Raw genomic sequence first — 17,170 nt, 5'->3', positions numbered from 1 at the left:
CAAATATTGTATCCTGTCTGAAGATTTGCTACAATGTCGTATCGTAATGAAACTTGTGATTTACACCCCTAGAAACAATGAGAAATGTGGGAAAAGACAAACGCAGTTCATGTAAATTATGTTGTTTTAAAACAGCATCACTTGGCTCCTCTAGTTACTAGTAGTCCACCCAATATTGAAATTCACTTTAAACGCATTCTTTATAGCAGGAAAACAGGCACAAAACTCCTTAACTCCTCCTTTAACTCATATCTTTCTGGAAATACATAAAAACATAGATTGTGCATGTAGATCTTTATTGAATTTCATTTCATGTGTTTTTGTTAAACACACTTTGATGATTATAACAGTGAACATTTACCAGTGCATTTTATTTTCAGTCATCCCTTTTTTATCAGTCCTACTATGTTAGAATAGTATTTAGTGTCTAAAAACGGTCCAGTAGTGTCAAAATCAAAGATGGGTGAGTTTGAATCAAACATCAGAATATGTTACTTCAGCATACATTTTATGGTGAGTACACACACACTCCATTAAGATCAGATTTGTGCCAATATCCGTCATAAATTGTGTAATGAAATTTCAGAGAAAATAGGGTAACGTGCACAAAACTGCGCATAACCAGTCTGATCAGAAACTTAACATATATTTATCAGCAGTTTGTTCAATGTGCCAAATTGTGTGTTTAACAATGAGGCATTTTCCACTGAAAAATGGAACATTTCAAATGGGTCACTGCTCAAAAACAAATACAGGATGCAGCAAATAGGGATTTTTGAAAGCAATACTAATATCAGATCATTTTTCATCAATATTAGCAAACATCAATAGGCATTTTTGTGAGAGTCGGTACAAAGTCAGGTGCAAGTAGCTTTTTAGACATACCTATCTTGAGGTATCTGCTGTTCTCTATGATGCATCTGGTCATTTCGTGTCCCGCAATCTCAAAACAACGCTGTTATTTCTAAAATGGGAATTGAAATTGCCACAACAGTCAGTGAAAGAGCATTTATGTGCTCTTTATTGCAGTCTCAGACCATTGACGTGGTGCTCTCTGGATTGATCCGAACCGGCCTTGTGCTCTTCCTAAGGTCCTGCAGCTGTTTGGCCGGCTTGCCAACGCCCTCCTCGAACCTGCGCTCCACCACCGGCAGCACGGTGTCGTGGAGGAAGGTGGCGTTCAGCATGATGAAGGCCTTCTTGTCGGGGTCCTGCTCGCAGCGCAGGCTGTAGTCCACGTGCTGCACGGCCACCAGGATGATCTCCCTCAGGCTCTCCAGCAGCACCATGTGCAGCTCGGGGAAGTAGAGCTTCAGGCCTTCCTCCAAGAAGCTCATCATCTGCTTCGTGAAGGCCACGATGGTGTAGCTCAGGTTCACCCAGCAGTCGTCGCCGGTGTACTGCTCGAAGCTGCCAATGCCACAGCTGCACATCTCATCCTGCACATCAATCAGTTTTTAGTTAATAAAATGAGAGATAACAGTGAAAAATGCCATCACAATTTCCAAAAGTGCGAAATTACAACTTCGAATGTTGTGTTTTTTTCTGACCAACAGTCAAAAACCCAAAGATATTTGGTTTACAGTCATATGAAAAGGCAGCAAATCTTCAAACTGGAGAAGCTGAAAATCTTCTGTTGACTAACAGTCAATCATCACTGAGAACCGACAGACAAAATAAGACAAAACATGAAGAGAATAAAATCCACCTTGAGTTTAGTCAGAGCCTCGGGGGTCATGAGGTTCATCTTCCTCCACATCTCCTCAGAGTTTCGGTGCTTGGTGGCTTCGATGATGATGTCATTGTAGCTCTGCAGGGCCGCCTTGATGTCTTTGACCAGCAGCGACTGCAGGGTGAAGGTCAGATCCAGGCCGATCTCCGTCAGCTGCTGACAATGCTCCTTCGCCACTTTAACGCAATCTGCTGCTGTCGACAGGCTCTCCTTACTGTCAAACACCTGATGGAGACCAAAATAAATCACTTTATTAGGATATTCTTTTGCATTTTCACAAGAATGGCTCCAGATTGAACATTTGTGTCATAATATTTTTTAGATTTTTCTTTTTCTATCAGAGGTATCAGTACTAAATCATCTTTCCTGACCTTCAAAAATCCCTTATTCAACAGGCTGTTATTGTCTGTCTGATCCTATAACTACCTGCTTGCTGAAGGCGTCCACAAACATCCTCATGGCTGATTTGGACCAGACCACGAAGGCCGAGTAGCAGCCCGTGTTCCCCGCAAAGTCCATCTCAAACTCCTTGGCCGTCTCCAGCAAGCTGGTGAAGAAGATGTTGCAGAGTTTGTGGATGTAGAGCAGCGTAGCTCCTTCGATGCGAAGCTGCCGTATGGCCGTCTGGACCGCAGCGGCGCGGTTCTTCAGGAACAACTCGCAGGCCTTGGTGGACTGGCCTGCAACATAGTCAGAACCTATTCAAATGCACTGGCATTTTTTCACAGCATGGATTTTCACATACTATACACATGGGGTTTATGGCTAATTTGAAGACATGTTTTACAAAATTTCTTGAAATTTAACTGTAGCACTCTGTCAGAATGTTCCCAAGCTGTAATTCACTTTACTTCACTAGTATGTTTTGAATTTAATAAACCTGGTCCAAACCATTTAATCTTCATCCTACACTTTCTGCACAGGGATCATAAAAAGTGTCTCGCCTCTAAGCTGTACTGCCTGCACCAAACCATAATATCAGAACCTAAACCTAAGGGGTGATTAGTTTCAAGATAAAGAAACTATTCTAACCAATATAACATTTTGTCTTATGCCATAGTAAACTAAATATGTTGTATATGATGTGTGAGGTGCTATTGATGGAAAAACAAACAAACAATGTAGGACCTAGTCTGATCAGCTGGGACACGGCCCGCCGGGTGGCTTTTGGTCCACCACGAAGTGATCGATCTGGAGACAACTCGAACACCAGAACCTCAGTCAGCTGCCGAACCCGCTCCTCCACCTTCAGCCTCAGCTCTTTGACCCTCTGGGTGACCGGCTGGTCTTTGAGGTACTCGTTGAGTTTGTCCAGCAGGTCCACGGCGCCCTCGAAGTCTCTCTGGGCGATGCACACGTCCAGATCCTCCGGCAGCTCCTGGATCCACTCGAGGTGGAGGTCCACGCTTTCCTCAGCGTCTGCTGGATCGTCATCTTCCTGATCGAAAGGATTGGTGGACACCTCTGTCCTCACAGGAGACGTGGGGACCTCCTCCTCTTTCTTGTGCTTGTCCTTGGTGACTTTGTTCTTCTTGGTTTCGTCCAGGATCTCCAGCCACTCCTTCTTGATCTTGCTGTTCTCCGCCTGGAAGATGCGACTGTCCGGGAACATGAGGATCTTGAACATGTCCTTCATGGGAGGGTTGTCCTTCACGTTGACCACGGCGAAGCTCTCCAGGTCGTACAGGGCGTTGTACTTGTACTTCACGGTTCCTCTGCGGTTTGGCAACCAGGTGGCAATAAGCAGACAGTCGTTCATGAGGAAAGCGTGCACCTTCTGAATTGGGGACATGTTGTCAACATCAAACTCCACAAGGTCACCATTGTAGACCAGGTGTCTCCCTGGGGTGTCCATGATGTTCTTACCCCCCTCCACCTTCTCCAGCAGTGAGGTGAGCGTCCTCTGCTTCAGCTCCTCTGTCTCCTTGGGGAAAGCAGCCTGCATCTCTTTGGAGGTCTCATCCTTGTCTGTGGACAACAAGGCCTGAGTGATGCTCTCCATGATGCTCTTCTGCTCAGTGAGGATGTGGCTCAGCTGGTACATCTCGCTCTCCAGGTACGAGATCTCTTTGGCCGTCTCTATGAACTGTCTGTAGTTCTTGTAGACGTTTTTCTTCAGGTTTTGAGCCGTTTCATCGGCCAGGTTTTGGATCTTCTGACGATGCTCCTGCAGATCTCTGTCTCCATCACTCTGCTGTGACAGCTGCTTCACGTAGTTCTGCGGGTCGAAATTAGGAGATTCAAGCAGCTTCCGTAGCCGGTTCCCTGTCTCCGACATCTTATATCGCGTGTGTGTGTCTTTATTCACGCAAAATGCTCACAAATTAGTGCTGAATGTAGACAGAGGCAGAGCTCATCTGTTCACTTCCGCTTGCAACCCAAACAGGAAGTAGTAACCGGTTGACACCCTGGAACGTCACGAGATTCAGAAAATAAAACGGCCAACAAATCGCATCAAAACAAATATTTTTTACATTAAATGTAATCTTTTACAATAGTCAATATCGTTCTATAATTATATATTTTTAAATATAAACTATATATAAGACTTGACATGCTGCTAATTACCACTGGTTTAATCAGTGGAGGACAACAGAAAAACCCCGAGTGCGGTTTAGGTTGGCCAACTACTTGAAATAAAGAAAACAACAATTCCCAGAATGCACTGCTCTGATTTGAAACAAGCAAAAGGTTTTGTCAAGTTTGAGAGAATTAACTCAAATCTAGTGTCATTTTTTTTTTTTCACTGACCAAATTCCTTTCTCCATCCAGTCCTTGTTAAACAAAGATTTGTTTTTAACCACAACATATCTATTATTCCGAATTGGTGTATTGTGTGGAAATAAATGTCAGTTTCTTTCCCTACGCCTTACGGACACTGAACAAACAATAAATCTGTGCAATATTAATACACTGAATGTGAATACATTTGTCTGTGCAATATATCCTTGATGCAATATACACCTCAAGTGCAACTACCTTTGTTTACATTTTATTTATTACATCTACCCTACCTATTTTACAAATGCAATTACCTCTGTTTACATTACATCTATTTTTATATTTTATACTTTTAGTGTAACACTTCTGTTTACATTTTATTTATTACATCTACCCTACCTATTTTACAAGTGCAATTACCTCTGTTTACATTACATCTATTTTTATATTTTATACTTCTAGTGTAACACTTCTGTTTACATTTTATTTATTACATCTACCCTACCTATTTTACAAATGCAATTACCTCTGTTTACATTACATCTATTTTTATATTTTATACTTCTAGTGTAACACTTCTGTTTACATTTTATTTATTACATCTACCCTACCTATTTTACAAATGCAATTACCCCTGTTTACATTACATCTATTTTTATATTTTATACTTCTAGTGTAACACTTCTGTTTACATTTTATTTATTACATCTACTTTACCTGTTTTATTTGCTTTATAACTGTGTTTTTACCTGTTATATGTTTTATCTGCCTCGTTTAGTCTTGTCAAGTATTTCTTTTAAAGCACTGACCAGAAGTGGCAACTGTGAATCTTGTTGTATTTAATACAATAACAATAAAGCTTTCTATTATATTCTATAACAAGAGCAAAATATTACAACGATTTAAAAACATCCGTATTAGCTGCAGAACAACAAATAATTGCATTTTGGATTTTAATTAGAAACATTTAGAAAACGAAAAATAGCTGTACTAAACCTACACCACTATTTTTTTTTTTAGAGAAGTTTTATTTTGAAATCCGTAACGGATATCCTGTAGTTGCATTGTGAAGGACTTGACACAACCGTTGGCTGCTGGCTAGCTTTGGACTACTGACAGTTAGTCAGCAGTAAAACCTTCGTCCAACATGAAGATATGAGTGTTTTTTAATGAAGTCATGACACAAATTGGAGCATTTGTACAGGTAGTATATTTATCAGACTGTATTCTGACTCCACGTGTTGTGTGAGAGCCTCCTGTTAGATAGTTAGCTTCAGCAAGCTAACCACAGCTACGTGGCTAGCCTTTGTTTACATCAGTGTTTTTAGTGTTTCTCTTTATAATGGATGAGGATTTTCTGCTCGCCATTCGGCTCCAGGAGCAGTTTGACAATGAATACGAGACCTCATCATATTCAGAGGTTAACAGCTTCGGACAGAGCAGTAAGAAACGGAGAGTGGAGGTAGCTGGAGGCAGCAGTGATGTTGTTCCCTACTGGAAGCCGACTGTCCAGCCTGAGAGGCCTCTGTCCATCGTGGACTCATCCTGGGAGACTCTGGACCCCAGTCCAGATGTCAGAGCCATGTTCCTGGAGTTCAATGACATCTTCTTCTGGGGGAAACTCTGCGGGGTCGAGGTGAAGTGGAGCCCGAGGATGACACTGTAAGTCACTGTTATAATTGATTGTGTTGTTGTTGTTGTCAAAGACTAAAACCACAGTAATGCCCTCACTAAAAATAAATCATATCGTATTTTTGTATGGGGTTTGGTGTAACCATAGAAGAGAAAATGGGTGGATGGATGGATGAATAGATAGATAGATAGATAGATAGATAGATAGATAGATAGATAGTAACTTTATTGATCCCGAGGGAAATTCAACTTTCCAGCATTACAGTTCCATAGTGCAAAACATGTTAGTAAAAAAGTTAGTAGTGCAAAGAACAAAGTACAAAAAAATATACCAGATATAAAAATACAAGGAGATGAAGAAAACTGTTAAAAGTGAATGTAGTGCAGAGGAGACTGTTAAAAATGAGTATAGTGCAGGGTAACTCCAGTAGCTTAGTCTATGAAAGTACACTGTGTGCTTTATTATCTGTCCTGCATTATTATCTGTCCTGCAGAGAAGGGACTGTGTCATGGTTTAAACTACCCAGCAAACCAGTGCTGCTGTGTGTAAATGATCTTTTTTGTATGGTTTATGAAAGTACTGTTTGTCTCGAATGTCTCATGTTATTTCTGTGATTTTGTAGGTGTGCTGGTGTGTGCTCTTATGAGGGCCGAGGTGGTCTGTGTTCAATCAGGCTCAGTGAGCCTCTGCTGAAGCTTAGACCAAGAAAAGACCTGGTGGAGGTGAGGTGGATCTTGCTTTTTCAGAAGGGATTTGAGTTATTATCAAATTCCTCTCTACAACTGTTATTTAAACTATTTTAAATACTTCAATTGTTAGTATAAAGAATCACCTGTGTTTGTCAAAGCAGCAATCTTCTGTCAAAGAAAAAAAAAGATCAGAATACCACTGAAAATAGACCACACAACTGAATATATCATTTATTATGGATGTTCCTTTATCATTTTTTCCTTTCTGATACTGATTTCGATACCTGAACTTGCGGTATTGACCAATACCAAGTACCGATCCGATACCAGGGTGATAAAAAAAATATTATTATTATTATTTAACAGCTGTGACAGACTACCTGCAATTACTTCTTCTTCGCTGCTCTAAAACAGTAGTTGCCAGTGGCAGCCATAATACAACCAGGGCTACTGCTTGAGAGCGGCAAAGAATAATTGATTTCCGGTAAAACAAGTTTATTTTTTTCTGGTTAATAAATTATGGTATCGGATCGATCCATAGTTCGGCATACTCGCCGATACCCGATCCCAAGTTTAGGGCAGTATCGGACGCATTTCCGATACTGGTATCAGTATCGGAACAACTTAATCATTTATGTTTTCTTTTCCCTGTTAAAACAGCTTATTATAAAGCTTGAAATGTTTACAACCAGTATAATAATAGTAATATTACAGGTTAAAAAACATTCAGAAGATAAAGAAAAATATCAGGTTAGATCTTGTAAAATAAACTCTAAATTCGTCTTATACATAACAGCAACCCTTCTTCTTAATTTCAGCTCCCAAGTCCCAGCTGTGGATGTGTGTCAGTGTATAATAAGATTGAGCTGGAAATGCAAAGAAAAACAACACGTGTCCTTCCTTAGACAGATTTTCCTGGATTAATCATTATTATTATGTTTTTGTTTCCACAGACTCTCCTTCATGAAATGATTCACGCGCTGCTGTTTGTGACCCAGAACAACAGAGACCGAGATGGTCATGGCCCCGAGTTCTGCAAACACATGAACCGGATCAACGATGCCAGTGGGACAAAAATTTCTGTAGGTTTATCTTCTATTACATATTTTACACATTTAGCTGATATTGTCTTGTCTTATCACAGCCTTTTACAGAGATTTCAATAATAACATAAGCTTCTTAAATGTGTCTCTTCCCTCTGTTCTCTTCAGGTCTACCACAGTTTCCACGATGAGGTTGATGTGTACCGGCAGCACTGGTGGAAATGCAACGGGCCCTGTCAAAACCGCAAGCCCTATTTGGGCTTCGTGAAGAGGGCCATGAACCGGGCTCCATCTGCTCAGGATCCCTGGTGGGGGGACCACATGAGGACGTGCGGAGGGACCTACACCAAGGTCAAGGAGCCTGAAGGATACGGCAAAAAAGGCAAGAAGGATGGGAAGACCGCCGAGAAGAAGGCCTCAGAGAAGAAGGCCTCAGGAAATGAAAAGCCTTCAAGTACAACTACAGGTGATGAGCGTGTTCCTCTGTTGTATGTCCGGCTGTAATAGCTATGAATCCTTTAAGCTGAGTAAATGTCACCACTACTAGATTTAGAGAGTCCTTTCAAAGCATAGTGTAAGAATGTATTTGCTCAGACGTCTCAAAGAAAGTTTGTTGCCTTTCTCCCTCTCAGGTTCTCAACTACAGGACATAAGGAACATGATCCCATTTAGTGGCAAAGGCTTCCTACTCGGAGGGATGTCTCAGTCCTCCACGTCTTCCTCCCCGCCTCACACACCAGTGGTGCCTTCCTCTCCAAAGAAACCATTCACCCCTCCATCTCCAGCTAAAAGTCTCAATTCTCCCGTTCGCCCCGGCCTGGATAACAAAGGAATCTCTAGACCAGCTCCCTCCATGGGGCGGAAACCACCTGTAAAGAGGTCTGTCGGTAACACAAGAGCTTTTGTCAACATCAACGGCTCACCAGTGAGGATCCCCAAACCTCACAGCGGCAGCGGCCGTAGCCAAGAAGCAGATAAAATGAAACAGAGGTCCATTGAAGATCTCTTCAACAGTGCAAGCCTCAGGATGTCAGGGAGTCAATCCTCCGCCTCAGACGCTGAAACTAAAAGAGATTCACCAAACTGTACAAGGGCTTCATCTTCCTCCATCTTTCCTAAACAGCATTCAGCTTCCTCTCCCGGAACATCTAGTCCGAGTAAATCCAGCCATTCTGTAGTTTCAACAGGAACCAAAGGCAGCCCTGCTAAACCAACACACTCAAAGTATTTCAGTCATTTTACTAGTGACAGTACATCAGGAGCTGCTGGTGCCGGTCAGGCATCGAGGAAGAGGCCGTGGGACGACCGCAGAAGCTCATCCTCCATCTCTGACTTCTTCCAGAAGACTTTAGGCAGCGATTCAGCAGCGTCGAGGGAGTCGGGAAAGACAAAATCACCTGCAATGCAGCAAAGAACTGCCACCGCCACCCCCTCCTCTTCATCCTCCTCTACTTCATCTCTCCATTCCTCCTCCGCAGGGCTGCCCAGCTTTACTCCCTCCTCTTCTTCTGCGTCTTCCTCCTCTGCGCTGACGGTCAGCTGTCCTGTGTGCCAAGCAAAGGTGCAGCAGTCAAAGATCAACGAGCATCTTGATTCCTGCCTCTCCTGAATGAGCAGGTTGAGACAGTGAGAGGGACGTTGCAATAAAACCAACTTTTAAAAATGTCTAGAGAAGGTTCAGGGAGTTTTCTGTGTTTAGTTTTATTGATTTCGTCTGGACCAAATCTCCTTTTGAGTTTCTCAACTTAAAGTTAGGGTCAATAATGTTGAGAAACTAGCAAGAGTACGCAAGATTTTAAATATTATCCAACTGAAAAACCCAGCCGGTGTTGCTAACTCTTTTCCAATGAAAGTAGCTAGCAGCACTAGCTTCAAAAGTCCCTAAATCAAGAGAGAAAGTCGCCAAGTCGGCAACACTGACAGTGGCTTCACTTTTGATATTGAAAAGAATGGTTAGACAGTTTTACTACCAGACTGGATTGTTTTCTTTGAGGTTGTCAGTGTTACCTTACTGTAATAATGACAATTCTTCTCTTACGAGTGCCTGTCTGACAGTTTGTGCCTTAGTGTTTTGAGGGCACAGCAGTTTTTAACAGATAATGTAAGTGAATTGACTTTTACTTGAATTAATTATGCCTTTTCCATCAGGCAAAACAAAACAAAATCCACTGAATTCTGTCTGTTGGCGAGTACAAGTGTGTGTATTTTACCAGAAACTTAAGCATTCTTGTTTTAACTTTAATATTTAAAGGTTGACATTCTTATTCTAATTCTATCATACTGATTCGTTCTGCAAAAAACCTCTTCAATTGTTTCACTGTAGGCCTACGTACAACTGGTCTGGGATCACTGCTGCTGGTCTCCTTTACATTGGGCTGGACTGTATTTGAAAGCTTTAATAGCAGAATTGCAGTGAAGCAATTGATGAATCAGTTTCTGGTTTCTGCTTGTGTGTGTAGAAAGATTCTTTTATCCTCCTCTGGGGGCGGATGTGTTGGCTGTTTCCTGATGTATCCTCCACCTCAGATTTGCATCTGCTGCCCTTCAGACACCAGGAGACACTGACTGACTGACCTCTGCTGATCTGTAGGAATCAGATTTCCAGCTTGCCAGCTATTTATTTCAGCACGTCTTCACATTTGCAGGCAGTGCACGGGTATCTGATTGTGCCTTGATTCAGTAATACTGATGGACTTCATCGATCAGAGGATGGTTGACATTTTTGTATTTTAAGGGAAATGTTTAGAGTTCAAAATGCTATTTTTACTGCTACATCTTATATCTGTTTGTTCCACTTTTATATGATGTGTTTATTTCAGGAAATTGTTAAATATGTTCAGATTTTATTGCCAAATAAAACATTTTGATTGTTCTATTTACCTCAGTGTTTTGTATGGAGCTTAATTCATCATATCAAACAATCGTCTGATGATAAAACCCCAAACTATTAAAATGATAAATGACCACAACTCTTGATGAATCTGTGCATCATCAGATCTACATAGGGTGTCAGTGTTGCCTCAAGCTCATCATGTAGAGTCTTGTAGAGAGTATTAAAAAAACAGCAACAAGACCACGGTGATCGTAGTGAAAGGAGTTGTGCTGGAGACGAGGAGAGGGAAAGGCAGACAGAAAGTGGGAGTAGCAGAGCTGGTGGTGGAGGAGGGGGAGGTCAGAGGTCAGACACGGGGAGGCCAGCTGCTGATCAGGACTACGCCCTCCTGGAGCGAGGCCAGGGGCAGGGCAGCATACACCCATCCCATTTCAATCTGCTGATGCACAAATCTCCGATTACCATCCGGCTGCACGTGCATCAAACTTAGAAGTGAAGAATAGATCTAGTACCAAAATGTAATGTTTAAAAGAAGCAGAAGAAAAGTCCTTAAAAACAAAACAAGTCATATTTCTGACTTCTTCACAAATAAGAAGTTACGTCAAGCGTTATTGGTCCTACGACCTGTTAATATGACCTGATGGTGTGGAAGAAGTTTGCAGATAATTTAAGTATGAATACAACAATATGAAAATACTCCATTATAAGTAAAATCCTACTTGAGTGCACAAGTATTAGTAGTAAAATGTATTTAAAGTACCAAAAGTGAAGGTACTTGCTCTGCAGAAAAGTGTCCCTTGTGACTGACATATTATTAAATGTTACATTATTGGATTATTAATACTGATGGACATGAGTGAAAGTATCATTTTACAGTTGTAGCTAGTCAAGGTGGAGATAGATTTAACTACTTTATATCTAGTTAGGTTAAGTAGTTTAGTTCAATTGTTCCCAACTTAGGGGTCAGGCCCCTTCAAAGGGTCACAAGATAAATCTGAGGGGTCTTGAGGTGATGAATGGGAGAGGAAAGAGGAGAAAAGAAACAAAGTTCAGCTGCACAAATCCGCATTAAATCTTTGAACTTTGGTAACATGATCCAATATTTCACAAAAATGCAAATATTCAGTAAGCTCTCTCTTCTTTTTTGTGTGACGTAATGGATAATTTTACCTATTTTGTAGTCAAACAGTTATTTGAATGAAAACATCTGAGAAGTTTCAGGGGAAATCCATAGAAATAAAATAGGATTATACTATTTTATGCTCTATTTCTATGGGGAAATCACTCTTTACTGGTTCTGCTGAGGCAGAAAGAGACAGAAATGTTGGGGTTTAATCTTAAAATGAAAAGTAACTAACAGCAGCTGTCAAATAAATGTAGTGGAGTAAAAAGTACAGTATATTATAGTTGTAGTAAAAAGTAGCATGGAAATATTCAAGTGAAGTAGAAGTACCACAAATTTGCACTTACATACAGCACTTGAGTAAATCATACGGACTTCTACACCCGGAAGTTGCAAGTGTTGAGAGGGAGCACTTGAAGGTAGTACACACATTCCCACAGTGAGAAATTACTCATTGTTTCCAGTCTTCAATAGAAAGAAGAGGCTGTTTTACACATCTAAAGGTACATTTTGGTGACCATTGGACCTGAAAATAAAAAATAACATCATGCATTGTCATTGCAACTACCATATCTCATTCAGAGGCCCCTCAGCGGAGGAAAACTGATGTCAGTGACAGCAGCTGTTACACCGGACACTCCTCTTCCCTGACCTGCTGTACACTGACGCACTATAGGAAGCTGACCTCCTCCAAACACACACATTCACACTCCCTCCCTCCTTCCCTGCAGACCTATTGTGTCTCTCTGACAATGATGCATCCCAGACAAGCTCCAAGTTCAATGCAATGTTGTTCCGTCAGCTACATGGGACTGAGGCACACTTTGGGGTGATTATTTCTGGTAGAGGTGCCAGTTCTTTCTCTGCGAAGATCATTTATCAACAAATCATGTTGCGTATACTGTATGTTTTTAAATATATATTGTAGTCTATGTGATGTAAAATATGCCAAGTCACTGAACCACCAGCTTAGAAGGAGATAATTTCATTTCAATTCATTTGAGAATATAAACGTTAAAAGTGGCAGTAAATGTTCAGTATCACCAGTAGCTAATTTCTTTTAATTTTTAACATTTAAAAAATGTTTTTAGACTATTTATGCTGTTTCTTTTAACAGATAAATCATCATAAGGCTGAATGATGACATTATCATATCTTGCCACATTCTGCAGTTTCCTCCATGATTTAATTACTTATTTATTATGGAAAAAGATGAAGCTAATATTCTATGCATGGTGGAAAATAATCTTATTGGGCAAAGCAAATTGACAGTATTTGCACCACAGATCTGATGACTTTCATGATCAGATAATCTGTAAATATGTTTGCTTTATTATATTTGTATTATAATTTATATATATTTCTTCAATTAATTGATGAATGCGTTTATTAAATAAAAATATTTATTATTATTATTATTATTATTATTATTTATAATAATAATAATAATAATTATTATTATTATTATTATTATTATTATTTATAATAATAATAATAATAATAATAGTGAAAATGCCAGTCACAATTCCCCAGAGCCCAAGCGGACATCTTTAAATTGTTCATTTTGTCAGAACAACCGTCTGAAACCCAAATATGTTCAACTAACAGTAATATAAAACAGAGAAAGGCAGCAAAACCTCACATTTGAGAAGCTGGAGTCAGCAAATATATGGCATTTTGTTTGATAAATTACTTAAATTATTAATTAATTATCAAAATTGTCAATAAATCCTCTGTTGATAGATAAAGTGTATAGCATATTTTAAAAAGAGATACTCAAAGGGCTTAAGATAAGGCATAAAACAACAACATTAAACAAGACAATAAGAAGGAACAATTGGAGAAAAAATAGAATAAAGTCAAATTAAGGCAAACTAAATATAAGACAAGCAATGAGAGAATGTCTTGTGTCCTTTTGTGTCTATTTACTGTAATGTTTTGGGCCTTTAGCAAATACATCGCCTTCCAGCAGAGACATAAGCGGATATCTTTAGACCGTTATTAGCCGGCCTACGCTAAGTGATGCAAACCCATTGTGCTTTTTAGCAAGCCAGATTAACACGAGCCTGCTACAGTTACATGCATCCCCAGGGGGTGCCATCATATGTCTAATCCTCTGATCTCAGGAGGCAGTGATGATGATGGTGGTGGTGATGGTGGTGATGGTGGTGATGAAAGCTTATAGAGGGGTCCTTCTGCTCATAAAACCCTCACACAAAACAGATTGTCCTTGATCGGTCTCTTTAAACTATGCAGCTGTGGACTGTCAGCTGATGGCTAATTGTTTTGAGAGCAGGATTAGGCTGCAGGCTACAGAGGGGATGTGATGCTCTCATATGGGCCATTATAACATATGAAATGTATGGAATTAAAGGTCCCATATCATGCTCATTTTCAGGTTCATACTTGTATTTTGTGTTTCTACTAGAACATGTTTATATGCTTTAATGTTAAAAAAAAAACCTTTATTTTCTTTATACTGTCTGTCTGAATATACCTGTGTTTACGTCTGTCTGAAACACTCCGTTTTAGCACATTACAACGGAATTGCGTTGCTAGGCAACAGTTTGGGTCCATGTTTACTTCCTGTCAGCTGATGTCATTCACATCCACTGCAACAGGAAATAAACTGGGACACATTTAGAATGTTTATGTTTAAAACTGTGTAATGGTCTAAATATTGTATGTTTGTGACATCACAAATGGACAGAAATCCTAACGGCTTGTTTCAAATGCGCAATTTCTGAATACGGGCTGTGTGTATTTCTCTGTATATTGAGCGTTTTGATAGTTTAAGAGTATTTATATAGCACTTAAACATGCTTTATAATATAAAAGACATGAAAATCTCACTTTTTACAATATGGGACCTTTAAGGAAAGAGATAAAGCTTTTTATTTATTTTTAAACTTGATTTTAATTACTTTATTATTAGATTATGTTGTATTTCTGACTTGTTTCATGACCTTTAAGTGCTCCATAGTTAACAACATCACGTCTTTCAACAGTGTATGTGCAAACCATAGTTTTTTTTGCCACAAACATATATTAATATTGATTTTCTCATCTCATCTCAAGAAGGAAATGTCGCCTACAATACATATTTCACAAAATGTTGAACTGTCCTTTAAATAATTCATATCTGACAGCTTTAGAAACACATTTTTGACCAATAGGCCTTCTTTGATTAATGAAAGCAAAATATCATCAAATCATTATTTCTTTGAGCCATAAGTTTCTTTTTTTAAACTTGAGACCTGGCTGTTGGGCACGATGCTTATAAGAAGCACATGATGAGCGTTTATGTCTTAACCGTCTGTAGGAAATGAGTCAGGTTTCATTCATTTCAGTAGAGCGATTAGGAATACCAGGCTTCAGGCGTCATCCATCTGCCTGACTCTGTGTGTGTGTGTGTGTGTGTGTGTGTGTGTGTGTGTGTGTGTGTGTGTGTGGTACAGCACATGCTCCTCTTTTGCAGAGGAGCGTGTGTGATGCTTTTGTGTGTTGATTTCAAGGTTATTGTTGTTTTATTGTTGTGACGGGGCTGCAGGCTGGGGGGGAAGTGAAGCCTACCATCTGTCCTTTATACTCAAAACTATTGTCCTGCACACACACACACACACACACACACACACACACACACACACACACACACTCCCATAATGACCTCAAACCCTCTGTCTGCACTCTGCTGGGGGGAAATCTATCAATTAGTTTTATTATAGGGACTCAAATGAACACAGTTATCATTAAACCGGCAGACATTTAGTTTAATGCTAAGACTGTTTCATTATTAGAGACAGGACTTTATAAAGGCTATCTAACAACAAAGATTAATACATTCAAAAGATCATAAATCCCCAGCTTATTCAATAAACTTGAATAAAATGTGAATAAACAGCACCTCTTGATGATATTTATACATTTTCTGTTTATAAAAGTTTTTCATTTAAGATTTACTTCAAAGTGTACAGAAGTTATTTTTGTTTGGACTTAAATGTGTCAAGTTTCTTCACTTAATTATTAATTTCTCTAAAGAGAAAGTGTGTAGGCTATCAATAGTCAGTATTTTAAAAATACACTATAGGCCTATTTCTTTTGTATCTGTTTGATTAATGTATATATGAAATTATACATGAATAATCATGATAAAAAGACAGTTTTCCTGTAAGTGTTGGCAGGGAGACGCCCAGCAGCCACTGTGTTAAAAGGACAGGAAGCGGATTTTACTACTCAGCCACAATCCAGTATCATCAAGTTTACCACAATAACTCATAACATGACCGGAAGTCAAAATACAAAATAAAAGCTGAGTATTTTTTTATAGTATGTCAGGCTGTATTATAGTTATAAAAATGTCGGAAGAAAAAATGTCTGACAAGAAAGTCTAAAAAAAGTCTGAAAAATCAGTCTGAAAAAAAAGTCTGAAAAAAAAGTCTGAAAAATGTAAAAAAAAAGATGTCGGAAGAAATAAAGTCTGATAAAATTCTGAACAAAAAGTCTTAAAAATGTCTTGAAAAAAAAGTCTGAAAAATGTCTGACAAAAAAGTCTGAAAGATGTCGAAAAAAAATTCGGAAGAAAAATGTCTGACAAAAAAGTCTAAAAAAAGTCTGGAAAAAAAAGTCTGAAAAATCAGTCTGAAAAAAAAGTCTGAAAAAAAAATCAGAAAAAATGTCTGAAAAAAGTCTGAAAAAAAGTCTGAAAAATGTAAAAAAAAAATGTCGGAAGAAATAAAGTCGGAAAAAAGTCGGGAAAAAAAAGTCGGAAAAAATAGTCAGAAAAATGTCTGACAAAAAAGTCTGAAAGATGTCGAAAAAAAATGTCGGAAGAAAAATGTCTGACAAAAAAGTCTAAAAAAAGTCTGGAAAAAAAAGTCTGAAAAATCAGTCTGAAAAAAAAGTCTGAAAAAAAAATCAGAAAAAATGTGTGAAAAAAGTCTGAAAAAAAGTCTGAAAAATGTAAAAAAAAAAAATGTCGGAAGAAATAAAGTCGGAAAAAAGTCGGGAAAAAAAAGTCGGAAAAAATAGTCGGAAAAATGTCTGACAAAAAAGTCGGAAAGATGTCGAAAAAAAATGTCGGAAGAAAAATGTCTGACAAAAAAGTCTGAAAAAAGTCTGAAAAATCAGTTTGAAAAAATAGTCTGAAAAATGTCTGACAAAAAAGTCTGAAAGATGTAAAAAAAAAAATGTCGGAAGAAATAAAGTCTGAAAAAATTCTGAAAAAAAATTCTGAAAAATGTCAAAAAAAATGTCGGAAGAAAAAATGTCTGACAAAAAAGTCTGAAATCACAAACTTCTATTTTCGCCAGTGATGCTTTTATTTTGATGATCGTACCGGAAGTGTAACATCTTCAATCCGGGTACATTGACGGTTCGTCGCTGGCCGCCCTGGGCAG

General features: G+C 39.0%; 2 protein-coding genes across 2 annotated transcripts; one reads left to right on the top strand and one right to left on the bottom strand.

The window, feature by feature from the left end:
* Positions 1-277: 277 nt before the first annotated feature.
* exoc8 (exocyst complex component 8) lies at positions 278-4,118 on the bottom strand. Its single transcript, XM_074615581.1, has 4 exons — positions 2,861-4,118; positions 2,159-2,412; positions 1,709-1,957; positions 278-1,439 (listed from the first exon to the last, which is right to left on the bottom strand). The coding sequence occupies exons 1-4, from the start codon at positions 4,008-4,010 to the stop codon at positions 1,032-1,034; spliced, it is 2,061 nt and encodes a 686-aa protein (XP_074471682.1). The 5' UTR covers positions 4,011-4,118; the 3' UTR covers positions 278-1,031.
* A 1,392-nt stretch (positions 4,119-5,510) lies between these two features.
* On the top strand, positions 5,511-10,702 carry sprtn (SprT-like N-terminal domain). Its single transcript, XM_074615435.1, has 5 exons — positions 5,511-6,115; positions 6,709-6,808; positions 7,729-7,857; positions 7,987-8,284; positions 8,451-10,702. The coding sequence occupies exons 1-5, from the start codon at positions 5,796-5,798 to the stop codon at positions 9,425-9,427; spliced, it is 1,824 nt and encodes a 607-aa protein (XP_074471536.1). The 5' UTR covers positions 5,511-5,795; the 3' UTR covers positions 9,428-10,702.
* Positions 10,703-17,170: the final 6,468 nt, after the last annotated feature.

Source organism: Sebastes fasciatus, chromosome 18 (genome assembly GCF_043250625.1).
Source record: "Sebastes fasciatus isolate fSebFas1 chromosome 18, fSebFas1.pri, whole genome shotgun sequence".
NCBI lineage: Eukaryota > Metazoa > Chordata > Actinopteri > Perciformes > Sebastidae > Sebastes > Sebastes fasciatus.
This window is presented reverse-complemented; position numbering and strand designations above follow the sequence as displayed.